A 17,838-nucleotide genomic window follows, 5' to 3' on the forward strand; every position below is an offset into this window, starting at 1 on the left:
GACTCTACACATTTTTTGCTTTCTGTGACTAAAAGGTCTAATTTATCTATTTGATCCAAACCTTTTCTTTGGAGGAGATAACAGTAGTGAAAACACAGACAGGGCATGCTATAAGTCAAGCTGTCTGTGCTGTTCTTGGTCTTGGAAACAGACACCAAACCCATGCAAGTCACAGAATGGAGGATTTCACTCTTAACTATCAGAATGTGAACCTTGGTTATTTAATAAAACAGAATGGTTTAACATTCAAATGACCATTATTTCAACCGGCTGTGGCCATACAGGTCAGGCAATGCAAAACCCTAGGATGCCACACAGTTATGAGAAGGAAACATCCAATCAAAAAATGCAGCTTGGTCCATATTTATCAGTCGTTGAAAGCCGAGGTAAAATTGGGTCTCCAGTCAGTCAATCAAAAGCATGATTCAAGCTAAGCAGTCTTACTTCTTCTCCCTGAGAAGGGTCTAATGAGCCATTAGTCACAGGGTCAGGATCAGGGAGATCTGAGAGATCTACTTCCTGTGAATGGGACAGTGGTCCTTAACTTGCAGGAAAGAAAGCTTTGAGTTGCTGTTCTACCACTCAATAGTGGACATGATTCAGAGACCAGTCAGTAAAACCTGTAAGCTCAATGACTTATACATTTAAGTAAAAAAAAAAAAATATATATATATATATAAAAAAGGCCATTGAAGTTTTTGAAAGCAACAATCTTCAAAAGAACTCAGTGGGAACTTCAGACAGAAATGTTGCTATTTCGTTTTCATAGATTATCATGTTTGACGATTGATTATGAAGAGAAGCTGACGAAAGGCTAAACATTCTGAAAATAGGTTAGAGATGTTCAACCAGCTACACTCTGGTTCCTTTACCTTGTCCACTTCTCCTTGGGTAATGGGCTGGGTCTTAAAACGAGCATTAGACCTACGAGGGTGTTTCTCTGGCCGTGTGCCCTCACTGGCTTGGGAAAGGCGGTTGAACAGAGCCATTTTCTCTGTAAGACTCAGAGTGGACAAGTCTGGTTCCTCTGGCCCCTCATTCTCCTCTCCATGTGCTGCCTCCTTAGCCGGAGATTCCTTGCCTTGCTCTCGAGCAGAGGATGCCTGCAGGCTGTAACGATGACATAGTAAATATTCTATACACGTTCTTTGCAGACAAAAACATGATACATATCTTTGTAAAAAGCACATTTGCATGCTTGAAAAGGGACTCAAAAGTTGTCAAAATATTTTAAACATGTCACACACACTAGAGCATTTTAATATCGAGCACATTCAAGCTCATCGGTGGCTTCATGTATAACAAGCATCCATTTGACCAACCAACGCATCATGAATTTTTATTAAATTTAATGCCCAGGCTTCTCCTCCCCCAACCCATTCCACCTCACTCAAAGTTTTTTTTTTTTTTTTAGAACTTATCTTAAAGTCCCATTGGTAACTCTCTATTGCAAGAACTGGAAAAAAAAAAAAAATCCATCAACACAAATATTGGGGGCATCAAACTGACACGGAGCCTGACACCATCTGTAAGGAGCCAAGGTTGGCAACAGTGTTATATGTAGACAGATACTGTAGAGATGATCTGTTGCTTCCATCAAAGAGTTTAAGTTTAGCCCCAGTAAACAGTTTAGATGTACACACTAATACGCATGCACGCACGCACACACAGTCAGTGCCAGGCTGTAGTATGAGCCTGATGAACATCACACTCCTACACATGCTACATATAGAGACACACAGATTTTCTTAATGCTGTCGGCCCCTCCTCCTCTCTCCCTATGCAAACACACACACAGATTTTATTGGGTTGTCACCCACCCTCTTGAGAATGTGTCCAGCTGGTTAGCATGTGACAGACAGTATTTGCAGCTAATCTGGGTGACATAGACGCCCCCCCCCCCCCCCAAGCATACATGTGCAGTGTTCACATCAATATACTCCATCTCTTTCCCCTTCCCTTTCACGCACTCAATGCCTTTTTCTCCAACCCTCATTTAAAAAAAAAAAAAAAGAAAACGGTACCCAGATTGTAATTTTTTCATGCATTGTAGAGGTTCTATTATAAAACAGGGAGCACAATCTGAGATCATATTATCACAATGACTCCTTTATGCAAAATAAGTAGATTAAAGTGATCAGCTGCACCACCAGATATCAAGCATATGTAACTGTTCAGAAAGGTAAAAGTACAACTGCAAGTCATGTAGTCAACAAATCCCTCTGCTATGTAAAGCCACTCTCCATCTGGAAACACAGTTAGTCCAATTTTGGAAACACCACAAAAACTCTAACAGGCTGACAAGCTGGTTAGAGACCCTAACTTTTCATGCACGCACGCAGATACACGCAAACTGTTATAAGAACTTGTCAGCGGTACCTGAAGGTAGTCATTGTGGTGCTGACTACTGTGGGACTGGGGATTCTGGGTGCTGTAGTTTGAACCATGGTGATTTGGGAGGACGGGGCAGGGGTACTTTACACAGTGATGTGATGAGACAGAGTAACGTGACAGTTTAGAAGGGTAATAACAGCAACAGCAGAAGACAGAGAAACAACAGAGAAATTACAGAGCAGCACACAAGAGATGAAAAGTGGAGCCCACTGACACAAGGGCGAATGAACAGAAAGAAAAAGAAAGAAGTCATCACTGTTCATTTCAGCAGCGCCATATTCGGAATTTATAAGAGAGCTTTTCATTTTTTCCAGCAGATACAGGCCTGGAGCAATGAAGTTATTCACTTCATTTTAGTTCCCATGCTCCTACCTAATGCTGTTCAGAAGAGATAACGTAATAAAAGGGGACATACGTGGAAGCAATGACCACTTCCACTGAAGTGACAGGCTGAGTGTGCGAGCGGTCTTGACAGCGTCTGAGCCGCCGTTCCACCGCTGCATTACGTGAGCGGGGTTTGGGAATGACCCCTTCTGAACTTCTCTCCAACTCCTGAAACAGAACAAACAGATTGAGAATGTTGAAAAGCAGTTTTGTAAGTTAAGAATTTTATTTATTTTCATTTGTGTGGGAGATTGGGCAAGACCACCAAGCAAACAAGTTTAATATATATTTCCATACTTTTTGTCGATTTAAGTAAATTTGTGAGCAATTTGTGTTTTAGCTAGCTTTGGAGAACGCCTGACTAAAAGTGCACTATTTTAGTGGGGGTGCCTAGGTTTTATAAGGTAGGTAGGTGTGTGTGTGTGTGTGTGTGTGTGTGTGTGCAGGTACCCTGAAGAGTGATCTCTTGGCAGCGACACTCATCTTGGCTCTCTCATCCATTTTCTCTTCATCAGCTAAAGAAGGGAGGCAGAGAGAATTCAGGACACTCCCGGTGATATAAAATGTCATTCATTTGACTTTGGTTTGAAGTTACAGATGGGCCCATGCTAAACAAACAGCCAGTGATCTGTGTAAGACAAACAAGTCCTTGGACTTGAACCAAAAATCTTCATATACTACAGGCATTAGTAAACAACGTCTGTTGCCTAAGCGTGCAATAGAGACTTGTTGTAATGGGATATAACCGTGCTTACCCTCACTGCCTTGCAATTTAGATGGACTAAGCCGTGACCTAGAAGATGTAGAAAAAGGGAGAATAACAAAATCAACATAAATTGTGATAAAAGTTTCCATAACAGTCAATCCAAAAAATAATACTTATTTCTCCAGACACTATGCCTAAAATTAATCTTTGTGCCGAACTGACTAGAAGTCAGTTCGGCACAAAGATTACTGAAACACAGTAATACTGGAATACACAAAGAATACTGGAATACATAAAAGGTGGTGTGTGTTTAAATGACAAGATCATTTCAATTAATGTGTTTAATATATTGTGTAATGGTGTATTTTGGAGAATATTCTACTTGCTTCCTCGGTTTCTAGTGATTAATGCCAGGGCAATTCATCAAGCTCTCCTGTCCCACTATACCTATCAGACTCAAGTCTTTCGGCTGATGTGATAGGCTGTGTCCTAAACCTCTCTGATGACTTCCTGTCATCTCCCGGAGTGATGTATCGTCTGGGCCGACGTGATCCGCGTTCCCAGTCAGAGCTCACAGGCTGCTCAGTCTCCATGGCATTTGGGTCTACCTTAGACTCCCTTTATCAGACAAGTAGGAGCGGGACAAAAAAGAGAGAGAGAATGGGTTGATGGATCTAGATGAAAGGTTCAGGTTCTTTCTAAGCAAGCAAAACACAGCAACTTATACCTTTCACATTACAGTGCTATGTCACCACCGCATGCAACAACAAATCAGAGGCACACATGTCTTGTGTGGACAATCAACGGCACACACCATCATCTACATCATCATATCACAACCATACTAAAACCACGGGCAGGAGACAGAATAAGGTTAAGTGTTAGCATACAACTCAACCTCACCATTCCAAAAGAATGAATTAGCTCATGAAAAACCTCATTGTCGCAAAGTTCCAAAAATGACTTAGCATATGAACATCAAGACCATGAGTTAGTGTGTCCATGTCAAAAGCACAAGAGGGTTTTCATGCTAGTCAACCTACAGTTCTGTCCTACGGCCAGAAGCATTCTCCAAGTAAGAATGCCTGAGTTTTGCCACGGAAATCCTTGTATCCAAGGTACCTATCTCTCCATTGCCAACACCCCCAGAGTCTCTGGCGGCAACTCCCTCCACCATCATCAATGCAGCCTCACGGCTGGCGGCCCGCTCCAGACTACGCAGTGCAGCGGACCGCTGAGACACTCCAATATCCGACATGGAACGTATGCGAATCTTTGGTTTGAGCCCGCCTCCATCTCCACTCCCTCTGTGCCGAGCCTGTGGGAGGGCCGAGCCCGTCTGCAGGTATGTTTCCACCTCATTCTTTCTCTGGTGTGAAAGAGGCTCGGTGGTTGACTGCTGGGAAGGTGTGGTGTCCATTTTGTTGGAGACTCTTTGGTTCATTGGGCCATCTCCTTCATCCAGCCCCTCAAACTGATCCTTTGATTGAGCAACCCGATGCACTCCTCTTCCCTCCCACTCGTCTGATTGCATGATCTTGCGCACTCTGCGTCCATCCCGATCATCCTCTGAATGACTTATTCTTCTCCGTCTAACGTGCCCTTCCTCATTTTCCGACTGACTGATCCTTCTCCGTCTACCATACCCTTCTGCCTCTTCCAACTGGCTGACCCTATTTCTCCCTTCCCTTTCTCTTGTTGGGCTGATCCTTCTGCCACTGTGCCATTCCATCTTCTCTAACTGGTTAAACCTCATATCATTTTGGCCTTCTGACCCCTCTAACTGGCTGACCCGTGTATCAATCAATCCCTCTCTCTCATCTGGCTGTTCAATCTTTCTGATATGCTCCTCCCCATCCAGTTGGCTGATCCTTATGTTGCCCTGCCCCTCTTTGTCATCTGATTGGTGAAGCCTTTTATCATCTCCCTCCTCCAGCTGGCTTATTTTCCTTCTGCCTCTCCTTTCTCCTTCCTCTAACTGGCTAATGCTTCTGCGGCTACGCCCCACTGCCTCCTCTAACTTACTTGTCCTTCTGCCTCCTCTGCTCTCCAAATTCTCCTCTGCCACTCCCCGTAAAGGGTCATCTACACTTTTTTCCCTGCGTCGAATTTCAGAGGGCAGCACAGCCTTTCGGCTTCTGAGTAGACCCTGTGTATGGAGCTCAGTCCTGGAGGTAGGTCGGCCTTCTCGCTGTACTGTCGGTACATGCTCAGAACTGGTTGGTTGTCTAGCCTGACTGCCCTCTGGTATGGCCATGTAACCATGAGGGTCTGGAGGTTCACTGGGGGCATGACTTACAGGAGGACCAGGGGCAGAGTGTGAGGCATGCCCATACAAAGGTGCTGGCGGATGGCTAGGTCTATATGCAGGGCCAGGGAGTGCAGCTTGTCCATAGGCAGGACTTTGCATTTGGGCAGGACCATGAGCATGAAGGTAGCTTTGTTCATAACCTGGGGCGGACTGCTGGGCTTGTCCATAGTTTGGGGGATTATATGAGGCACGTCTATGGTCGGTTATGGGTTCCTGGACAGATGTATTTGTTGGTTGATAAAGATCTCTCTCCCCCAACAATGGTTGCTGAGCATCCCTGTGTCTAGTTGTGGGATGCTGGACATCTCTGTGTACTGTGGGTTGCTGGACAATTGCATAAGGGGGCAGTTGGGTATCACCTCTGAATTGAGGTGAGTGTTGCGGGACATGTCCATATCCCAAATGCATGCCTGCAGTGCTGGGGTGCGCATCTCGACCATAGTTTGGAAGTTCAGCACTTGGTGTGCGTTGGTAGTTTGGAGACTCGCTAAATGGTTTTTGTTGATTGGTTTGTGACTCCATGATTTGTGTATGTGGCTGGGGGAGGCATTCAGCACTTTGCGTGCGTTGGTAATTTTTGGGCTCTGTGTTGGGAGTGTATTGGTGCACTGGGGGTTCTGCACTCCGAGTGCGTTGCTGGTTTATGGGTTCAGAACGGGAAGCCAAGTAAGGAGGGGTAACAGTTGGATGACGTCTGATCGGAGGCACATCAGAGCCAGAATCTGAAACCCTTCCCAGGCTCTCCTCTCTTGCCTGTCTTTCTCTCACTCTGATTCTTTATAAAGGGAGAAAAGTAAGGAATTAATACTTATTTAATCTCACCAATGGCAAACCATCAACATCGAGCAGGGAAGTATTAGTAAGGATAAATAATCCAATATTGTTCATCACAATATGGTCCAACCTGAGTTAAAAGCACTTATTCGCGGAAACAAAGGAAAATAAACCATGCACATATTTTCAAGTGGTTCAACGGGAGTACTTAAGTTTGAAACAAGAGGAAATAAAAACAAGTAAAATAAAGACTAAAAAACACTGCTTCATAATAACTGCAACTTTGATATTCACAATCAATATAATAAAGTGATATATTCAGCTTTAAAGAGCATGTCAAGACAGGTTCCCCTTGAGTCTGTAAAGGCTTGAGTCACCTGTCTGTACCATGCTGAGGATCCACCTCATCCTGCCAAACTGAGAACCACACAGCAAGACAGACACGCAGAGTATGTGGACATAACTCAAGGCCAGAAATAGATGACTGCCCTTACGAACAGCTCCTCCCCTCCCCCAAGTGTCTTACCTCGCTACTTCCACTCACTTTTAAATACCTGCACACTGTCTGTATTGGCTGCACACAAACCAAAAGAATGTCTGAAATGGTCTTATATTGTGTAAGAGTTTAATGTTATTCAGCTACAGTCAAGTTCAACTGGACCTAACTTGCAAACTTTGGTTAAGCAAATCTGGGGTTGTGGTCAGTATGTAACGTTTCAGAGTTTGGATCACACTGAACTGCATGACAAGTTATATTAAGGGAGATCTAAGGATGATGGGGGAAGGATTAGAACATGTAAGTGAATGTGAGAATGTGCATGTTTCCGTTGGTGTGATTTTAGTGTGTAATTTATAATGCCACTGTGTAATTTATATAGATGACCAGGCTTCAGGATTTAGCAGGTCTTTGAGGGGATGTGGTTTAATGGGTCAAACACTCCCAACACTCTGATACCTGGAGGGCCAGCTGATTTGTGAGACTGTGTCACTGTCCAAGTCTCTCTCGAGGGACCAGTCACTCTGAGACAGAGCTACAATGCTATAGGACAACAGGAGTCCCATTACCATGACATTACCACTACAACAGCCCTCAACGCACAAAAAAAAAAAAAAAAAAAAAAAAAAAAAAAACACCAAAAAAAAGGAGGAAGAAAAAAAAAAACAACAATCTTGACAGACAAAATGTTAAAATCAATGTCCTTATTCATAAATCTATTTAAGGTTCATAAGACTACTCAACTACAGACAGAATCTATCAAGAATTATTGATCAGTACCCTTGTGATCATATTTTGAGTTCAGTGAATTTTGTTATTTATTGTAATCAACCTGTTGGTCTAAAGGCAAATTAATAGGATATGGCAATAAACCACAATACAAAAAAATGACAGTTTTACTAAATAGAACGCAATAATCTGGTAAACATACCATATGCAGTAAATGCTGACAGCAAGTAAGTACAATGCAGCAGCTACAATTTCATGGAGTTCTTCAGCATTCACACAGTGTTCTGATAAATATGCTGTTCTGATAATAATTAGTTATGCTAGAATTGTGTTCGTTGTTTTCGGGGGGTTTTCCAGAATAGGCTAGCCAAACATTCTATTTCAATACATCTGGAGAGAGAGACAAAATTTTAGTACCTGTTAGAGCTGTCTGGAGTAACATTCCATGTGGTCAGGACTATCAAAACTGTCCTTAAACTCCTAACAATTATCATGGACAAATAATGTTCTTTGTCGGGTGGTTTGTAGTCAAGAAAAAAATGTCAGTGTTGAAAAGCCATGATAAGGGTAAGGATTCACGTTTCTGAGCTTCTTGTAAGTATCAGCTGTCTGTCTGTATACTGAAGCTGACTGAAGATCAGGGCACACAAGGGTGAGTCTGTTTAGGAAGCTTGAGCCATATAGTCAGTGAGGCCTTCCTTTTTCCAATGGTATGACCCTAGAGCGAGGGAAACCACTGTGGACTGCACTTTGAAATAATCTTATGGGATTCACATTGAGATTCAGTGAGGTCCACTAATCAAAGGTCTTCCAATTTGGCCAGTCTTGCCCATCTCTTTTTTTTTTTTTTTTTTTTTATTGTGATGGTTTATTGGATTTGATTGTTTGAAAGGCCACCTGTTCCCTTGACAAAATTGTTCCAAGGGTACAGAGTTCAAAGGGTTTAACTGCCTGGTGAGTTGATCTCTCATTTCAGGAATAGAGGAATCAAAGATTTGATCATATCAATGGGTGTTTTTGCAATACAACAGATGACTTCCCGCAGAGGTTCATGTGGTTTGATTGACAATATCTTAAAACTCAGAATGTTGCACATTCAAAGATTCTGTGATGGCAGAATGAAAGCCCGAGGTTTAGGTCTAGCCCTGGCTATAAACGGTTTTAATTTCTGTTCTAACTTTTGCAGATGAGAATGACATTTTTGATACAGTAGGCAGTATTAGACCTTAAATGTAAACATGTAGAAGAACTTGTCAAACGGTGAACTTAAGACAGACAGCAAGGTTAAAACGTGCTTCTCATCTACTGAGGTCCCAGAAAGTTAAGTTTAGTGGTTTTAAATATCCTACTCAGTTTATGGTATTCATGCCCTGTGGCATTTTACATTTCAGATTAGATTTCAATATACCTGTACATACAGTACAGTCTACACTTGACAATATATGCAGAAGGCACAATATTAAACATTTTGCTGTTTTATGTATATTGACATAAGTATTTGTGAGGCTGTTTTCTGTATAACTTGGGAAGATGTAAAGCAGAGCCTATGATGGGTGTTTCAAAAGAACACTGGTTTACATATTTTTTAAAAGTCAGGTGCATGCTGAATGAAGGAGGTTAAAGGTCACGGTGATGCAATGAAACTGCCACATATTTCAGTGCATTACTGCACAATTGCATGATTGAGTCTGCGTATAAAGAAAGCATTAACCAAGAAACTTTTCAGCATTAACCAACACACTCAAGAGGTATGTGTGAACATTACCTGGCAGTAAATGTACACATACACATATACACACACTGAAACACTGTATACACATTGGACATACTCCTATAAAATAAGTCCTCAACACTTACCCCTGTCGGCTGAGGATGTTTTGCGCCTGCTGTTCAATGAACAGGTCACCAGGGGAGATGCCATGTCGGGTTGAGGGCAGCGAAGCCCGACGAGCTGTCCGGGGAGAACTGGGCACAGTCACCATGGCGACAGCCTTGGCTGGCTGTGCAGGTGTTGTCTCCATGGGTACGGGGGCTTCCTGTGCACGTGATCGAGGACTACGATCTGGCGCTCGTCGGATGTTCTCCATGTTCAACGCCCGCTCTCTTTCTCGCTCTGAATCAACACTCCCTCGCTCACGTTTTGGAGCAGGGGCAGGATCAGGGGTGGGGTCTGGATTTGTTTGCAGAAGGACTCGTCCAACCCCTGAGCTGCTGTACTTCGATCGGCTGCTGTAGTCCCGCCCTTCCTCTTCACGCCACGCCTCCTTTCTCTCAGTCCGCACCTTTTCAGGTAGAGCTGCTTTATCTGACAAGTCAGACTCTCTGCGTGCACGTGTGTAGCGTGGCTTGTATTCTGTGTCCATTTCCTGATCCAGAAGGATTCCATAACGTTCTGACAACTGCCGACGTCGCTCAGCTTTGTAGCGAGCGATGCGCTCAGCTTTTGAACTTAAGCTGTTTGGATCAGAAAGTGATGGGTCAGGGGTGGTACTGGGGGTGGTAGCAAGGGTGGTACCAGGGGTGGGGCCAGAGGGGGCTGGGGGCTGTGGATCTGGGCGTATTCGAGCTCTGGACTGCCTCTCTGGAGTTTCAAGTTCATCACGACTGTAGCGCCTCACTATAAAAAGAGAATGAGAGAGTGGGAAAGACATAGATACCAAGATTACAGAGATATCAAATATCAGAGATGACATAAAATTAATTAATTATCAATCGTTTCTGTTTTACAGTATTAACAATTTCGCATAAATATATTTTTCGTTAAAAATGTGCCTGAAATCCTTCAAATCTGCAACAATTTGGCTAGTACCTTGCACGAAACAAATAGTCAAATTATTTGGATTCTTACCCACAATGCCTGGGTCACAAGTGTCAGATGCACGGGTGTAGCGTGGGGTGTCCTCCTCCAACAGCCGATTGGCGACCTGGCCGGGGGTGTGTTGCATGCTGCGAGCAAGACTGGGCGAGGTATCTGCCTCAATCCCCTCCAGACGTCTGGCCATTCGTTCTTTCCTGTGGGAGGAAGTGAGGTAATTAAGAGTATATCTGTGCGTATGACTGTGCTTTTGGCAATAATTAGAATGCATGAAAAATCCATAACATGAAAGACTTGAAACAATCAGCAGGTATATTCAAAATTTGATTTGTGTAGGTGATTACTCAACAGTATACATGATAACAACAAATATTTCGCCGAAAATTCACCTGTTCATTTTCGGATCACTATTGCTGCCGCTTTCAAAATGTCTCTTTAATTCTGAAACTAAAGACAAGAAATAGATTAAGTGATTAAAGTTAGAAAGTTCCCTTTCATGCAATATACCACTCAGGATGACATTATAGTATAAAACCATTGTCAATCTAAGCCAAGGGAAACTTCGCTCCACCATCACTGTTAACAACCTCCTTAAAGACTCAAAGAATGACAAGACTGTAGTCCTTGTTTCTGACTTGTTCCTCAGCAAGAAATGATGCACATTTCAGTATTTAACAAAGCACACAAAGAAGGCAACCCAAAAGCTTTACCCACACACTATTACATTGTGTACTCAAGTGAGAAAAAACAAACAAACAAACAAACAAAAAAAACGGTTTAACTCACCGAGCTTCCTTTTCTAACCAAAACTGATGTTCAGGTTAGCTTACCTTTTGGCAAGACAGCTAGGAGTTTGGCATCAATATCTGTGGTACTCTTGACCAGTGCAGTCTTAACATCAGCTGAAAGGTCTTTCTGAAAGCTAAGAGAGAAGGAGGATGTCGGAAGAATAAAGACACACACAAAACACAAAAGACAGATATGCATGGAATTTTGTTTTATGTTTATGTTCAAGAAGTTCGCTGGACAAGTGAAATAACCTGCAGCATATGCACAACTATATTTTCTACAGTTTATTTCTCTTGTGGTTACAAATCTACGGATGTTTTTGATTTCTCTGCTACACCATCCTTAAGCTGAATTAGTAGAGGGTCTTGAAGATTCTGCAGTGTTCTCAGGATCTGTCCACAGGAATAGATTAGCAGCTAAAGCTATTAATACAGTCACACTAGTGCTGCCCTACAACATGGCACCAAGCTCTCCCAGACCAAACAAGACACTCCAATTGCACATGTTTACAACAGACACACCAGTATACAACCGTCTCAGACAAGTAGGCAGACAGAAAATAAAAAAACCCAAGGGCACATCTCAGTCCCTGTGATACCCAGTATCAGCCATCACTGGGAACAGACAAGTGTGTGCAGAGATGAGGACACCATGTACAAGTGATGAACTGTTTGTAAAGTATTTATCATCTCAGAAATATTCCATTGACCTCTGAGCGGTTATATTATTGAGCATTTCACTTCAGTCCAGACTTTGAGGTGCCCGCTTCTCTGCACAGTGGACATCAAATAACATTGAAACATTAGCTCCATAAAAAAAGATTTGTTGACAATATGTGTGCAAAGCACTCTCACAGGTGTGAAGCCAACAGTGTTCTTTTGGCAAATGAACACACGGAATCCAAATGACTGTTTTCAGAATCTTGGTGCAATTGCCACACATGCTGAACGAAGTACTGGTATTCCTCCAGTCAACTGTCAGGAACACTCCGACACTGGTGCTAATCCAAAATAATCAAAAGGCCAAGTAAGGAAACAGGCCCCTACTTAACCCACACACATCCACTTGCATGCTTAGCAACATGCCTTGAAATGCATGCATGCACGCACGCACACACTCTCACACAAACACCTTAACAACCGCAACAAAACCACAACGATTACTTCTCTTAACCTATTGTCATCATATAAACAGACACAAAAGCAGCCTGGAACACTGGGCCTGCTCAGATAAGGACACAAAGCCATGTCGAGATCTTTAAGTATTTAAAGGTTTGCCTCATGTCAGGCCCAACAATAGACTGTGCTCTGAATGGCATCCCGCTTCCTTTGTGTTTAATTACAGAGAAGCCATGTCCCTGTCTACAGCCAAGAGAAGAGGAAGGTACTATTAACATGTCACATTTGGTCAGATTCAGTCACAACTAAGCTTAAGCTTCCTGGACTCAGTGGCGAGGGCAGTCAAAAGCCAACATAGGCCCACACAAGATGATATTAAAAACACAAATCCCCAGCCCGGCCGTGACTTCAGAGCAACACGTTCAACTTGATACTATTGCATCAAAGGTTTTTAGAGCAAGTGCAGAGGCGAGTATTGATTCAAACTAAGCAAAAAGTGACACAACTGCTCCTTAGACAATCATGATTCAAAACCTTATAGAAATAGCCAGCATATCGATATGTGAGAGGACTAAGCTAAGCTCTGAGGACTACTCAGATCTCACCAAAAGTGGCATCATGAGAGGGTAGGTAAGAGTAAAACGAAGGCAGAAGAAAAGTGTACCTTAGCACTCCTTTACGTAGCAGAGAGGGACTGCAGACTTTAACTGGGGTCTCATGTCCAAAGCCTAAACAAGGAGAAGAGAAATATCAGTTTACCTGACAACGTTCAAGTGCAATGAACGCAGAAGTTCAGGCAGAAGTTTACATAATCTTCAGAGTAAAATCTGTTGAACATGATCTGAATGAATCCACAGCTTCATTGTCAGATGCAAACAGCTCTACCATGGCCTAGGTTTACGAAAGTGTTCTACAAAGAATAACTGCTTAACCAACATATCATCATACTCTTGTTAATATGCATTAACATGCCAAAGAGTGTGTTCACTCACGAAATGCTCAAACATCAGCAGATAAAACAGTGTGAAGACAAAGAGAAAAGCAAAAGAACTTAAATTATATTTCACATATTCCCATTGTGTCTCTTAAACAAACCAAGTACCTATGGGCTGAAACAAACTATGTAAGTAAGTAAAGGTAGATAAGCCACACCTGATACTTTGACTCCTCAATGACATACCAACAGATTTGTCTTGGTGTCACACAAAGTGGTAAAAAAAACAAAACAAAAAACAAACATGTAATGTTTGACATGTAATTCTGAGAACCACTGCCAATTCTGCCTTGACTCTGTGCTCGCCATTCGAGCCCTGTCGTAAAGATTTCCCCAGTATAGAGGACAGCTTGAGTTACCTCGCACTAGTCACAGGGGGCCTCCTTGTAACTTTAACCCAAAACAGTGTATTTTGACTGGCTTCTGATTGTGTGGGGACCAGGCTATGGTAGTGGATCATTGGACAGTTAATGGCAACTGGGTTAAAGTGTTGGTGAACTTCTTTAAGACCGGAGCAATGCCAAAGCCATGGCTTTCCGCTCAACTGGAGCCAAAGACAGGCTTAGGGATGCTGACGGCCACAAACCCACGACAGGGGAAGGAGAGATTTTCTAAAAATACAGAGAGGGGAGGACAAGGTGAAAAATAGACCCCGCTAAAAGTACCACACTCCCCTCACAAGCTCACGGTGAAAGAGAACATGGACAGGACTGGTCAACCATGAGAAATAAAAACAGATGAATGCCTGAGAAATTAAAGCAACAGATAGAAAAAAGGGTATTAAATTATATATCCGCCTCCAAACTTGCATCCAAAGCTGACTTTTTTTTTTTATATATATATATGCACTAACTTGTGAGAAATATAAGCATACACTGATGGAAAAAGAATACAAAAAAAAAATCTTAAAATTCAGAATTTAAATTGATTAAAAACTCATAGATTACGTCACAGACCTTAATAACACTACACCTTCTCTTTGTGACACAGGTTAGCCTGATCACCCCACACACATTCCTAAGCTCATGTACAAAAATGCACTATTTTCCACATGGCTTATCTTAGCCCTATTTCCTGTGTATTTACCAACATATACACCAGCAGACTATAACTCTATGTGCACAGGTTGAAGATGACCTCATCATTAATAATCAGTAAATACAGGTGGGATATGTAAGCTCTTAGAGATAATGTGTGGGACATCTACACACAGTGTGTGATTTGTTCAAGTGTCATCAGTAGCCTGTATCTATACATTCTCACACTGCTTAAAACAAGGAAAACCAGCTCAACGAAAAAAAAAAAAAAAAATGCTCTGTCACAGTCCAGCAACCCAGCCATCAATCAAACACTCTCCCTTTTGTGCATCTTAATTCTAACCGCTGACCTGTCAGTCATTTCTCTTGTCTGGTAGCAGTTATCAGGTATTCAGATCCCAAATCCTACCTTGTCCACAGTGTGAGACATGATTCAGGTAGTTAGTGATCCAGGGGTTCCGAAACATGATGGAGTGGAAAAAAGAGAGCAATGGGTTGTCCTTAATTACAGGACAGCCAGCAGAGAAAGAGCACTGTGAGATGCAAATGCAGATGGACACAAACACCAGACCGAAAAAACCACCACCGAGAGAACACGAGAGAGAGAGAGAGAGAGAGAGAGAGAGAGAGAGAGAGAACACGAGAGAGAGAGAGAGGGAGGGAGAGGGAGAGAGAGAAAGGGAGGATCGCCAGCGGACTGAGGCTGCCTGTGTGTGTTCCTGTGAGTAAGACAGATCAAGAGGGTGAGCGAGTGATACGGACAGGAACCAAGACGGAGTGAACGGGAGAGAGAGAGAGAGCGAGAGAGAGAGAGAGAGCCAAAGCAGCTCAGGAGGTGGTAATCAGATTACAGGCAGAAATTAGCCTGGATGATAAAAGTGGATTGTAAAAGTAGAACCTCAAAACGACAGGATATTTAAACTCAGCTACATAACATATCTCTTTCAGACATGAAAGAGGTGAGCTCTGACCAGACAGGGCAAAAAGGACTGTGTCCACTTATCCACTTCTACTCAGCAACTCAAACCTCTACTCATACAGTAATCATTCTGTTTGCATAAAATACAACACTGTGTTTCAAAGTTCCAAAACTACCACGGTGTAAACAACATAAACTCGTCCAGAGAATGTAAAGTTATCCGTAAGTACTCCAGAACACAATATATTCAACGCCACAGAACATTAAAACATGATTATTTCAGTACAACGTCGACAAATGATGCAAAATGCTGTTTGATGTGTGTAGTCCTTATAAACAAAAGGAGTCACAGAAGTACAGTGAAATTTAATTCACGATTTTTTTTGGGGGGGGGGGGGGTGTTATTCATAATGAAGGATATACAGAAGGATATTCAAGATGAACCTCTGAGACTATTACACATTTACTGCGGTAAAACATTCTGAATATGTGAGAAGATGTATGCTGTCAAAATAAGTCACAAAAACAGGCGTACTGAGAGAAAGCATGTATGTATAACACACATAGTAAGTACACATACATACTTTGAGCGCACAACAGTTGCATGGCTTAAAGAATAGTCTTTCAAGACTGGACAAAAGAGCAAAAATTGAATGATATATTGCTTAAAATGAGGTTAATTGCACTGTAAGGATATATTGTGTCATGAGCAATTTCACATCATGAGAGAAAGCCAACACCCTCATGGTGACACTAGAGGGCTGACTAGGGCACGGTAAAGAAGAAGAGGATGGAAAAAATACTAATCCTCGATTCACTCACAACTTCACCATCTGCACCCTTACAAAACACATGGTCTGGAGTGATGTGGAGTTCAAATGGTAATCTGATCACTACTGAACAGCTTTTCAGATGACTGAAGTTTATAAATATATACATCTTGTAAAATATGTAATATTAGCCATAGAGAGCTGCCTTTAACATTATTTTATAGGTATAAACTGACATTGAGTAGCCTATTTAGAATTCAGATTTTGCCAAGTGATGCTGGGGTAGACATGAGAAATAGGGCAATGTAATATACTTACAATATATTTGACCAAAGCCATAGGTGGTAGATATGCATATAGCTTTGACATGAAAAAAATATGATATGAAACAACAGTACAGAGCACAGCGCTCTGTGTTTTTTGGGGGGGGGGTAGACAGACAGCCTTGGATTTCTCTGTCTATACTTGAGGTTAGTCAGCAATGCTGGCACCAAATTAACCTCAGTCATTTTATCCAACAGGTCACCATACTGATGCACAGAGTCAGTCAGTCACTCACACACACATATACACGTGCCTAACTTTGTCCACTCCCATTCTCACTACAAAACCCTTAATAAGGCAATGTTTTATCTGATTGGCTAAAAGGCTCGCAGAAGGTGGAGTCATCTTATGTTTACCCTGCTCTGGCTCACACGTGCTCTACCGCTCTCTGCTCTCCTGCCCCAAATGCTTATTCTCGCATTCTGCCCCGGTGCACCCCTGAATTTTTTCTCTCTCCTTCCTTCTCTCTCTCTCTCTCTCTCTCTCTCTAATACACACACACACACACCACAACTATGAATATTCTTCCTAACTAGTCCTCCTCCTACTCACATGTATTCCTTTTATGAAGACAAACTGAAATAACTCCGTTCCTCATCCCAAACAAACTCGCAACAGACCGTCGGACACACGCACGCACACTCCAGTAACCCTCCTGCCATTCTTGCACAACCAGAATAGCCTAGAACTGGTCCCCAAGGGCTGACCGGAGGTAGTGAAATCAGTTGTTTGTGTTTGTGTGTTTACTCCTATCCAACTCTTGTGAAATATGACCAGCAGTGTCTCTCAGCTGGATGATGCACACCCTCTCCCGGGCTGGATGGGGTCACACATCATGTGACGGGCACAAAGTGTGCTCAGATGCTGGAAGAGCCAAACAGGCCCTGTGAACACACTTAGAAAGCTGCTCATGACTGTCAGTCAGCGAGAAATTCGAAGTTGAAACTGTGACTCTTTGTGAAAGTAACTTTTCAACATGAAGTATATACAGAACAAAATTACTATACTATACACGGGTCACCTCAATCAAGGCTGATCACACAGAATATCACAACGTGTATGAACGTGGTGTCAAACAAACATGTAAAGTGAAATAAATATTGTGAATATTCTGAGTGAATAAATAAAATCTGTGCACCATGGGATGTACCGTATTGATATTGTACTTGAGGCAGACAACTCTTGTCTTCTTCATATACAAAGACCTCATGTTATTGTTGCCAAGCAACAGTCTTCCTAAGACACAACATCAGAACAAGCTACATCAAAGCATTGTGA

At 42.4% G+C, this 17,838-nt stretch overlaps 1 protein-coding gene across 1 annotated transcript in view; it reads right to left on the bottom strand.

Annotated features, from left to right (window-relative positions):
• Nucleotides 1–15,014, bottom strand: part of svilb (supervillin b) — a 29,420-nt gene extending 14,406 nt beyond the window's left edge. The window contains exons 1-14 of the mRNA XM_030774660.1: nt 14,957–15,014; nt 13,181–13,244; nt 11,440–11,531; nt 10,999–11,056; nt 10,643–10,806; nt 9,652–10,411; nt 4,528–6,570; nt 3,932–4,102; nt 3,534–3,571; nt 3,229–3,293; nt 2,810–2,946; nt 2,380–2,475; nt 857–1,110; nt 445–515 (exon numbers count right to left, since the gene is read on the bottom strand). Coding sequence (XP_030630520.1) covers nt 445–515; nt 857–1,110; nt 2,380–2,475; nt 2,810–2,946; nt 3,229–3,293; nt 3,534–3,571; nt 3,932–4,102; nt 4,528–6,570; nt 9,652–10,411; nt 10,643–10,806; nt 10,999–11,056; nt 11,440–11,531; nt 13,181–13,244; nt 14,957–15,014 — 4,071 coding nt within the window. The remainder of the gene's footprint in view (nt 1–444; nt 516–856; nt 1,111–2,379; nt 2,476–2,809; nt 2,947–3,228; nt 3,294–3,533; nt 3,572–3,931; nt 4,103–4,527; nt 6,571–9,651; nt 10,412–10,642; nt 10,807–10,998; nt 11,057–11,439; nt 11,532–13,180; nt 13,245–14,956) is intronic.
• Between the last annotated feature and the right edge of the window lie 2,824 nt (nt 15,015–17,838).

Source organism: Chanos chanos, chromosome 5 (genome assembly GCF_902362185.1).
Source record: "Chanos chanos chromosome 5, fChaCha1.1, whole genome shotgun sequence".
Lineage (NCBI taxonomy): Eukaryota > Metazoa > Chordata > Actinopteri > Gonorynchiformes > Chanidae > Chanos > Chanos chanos.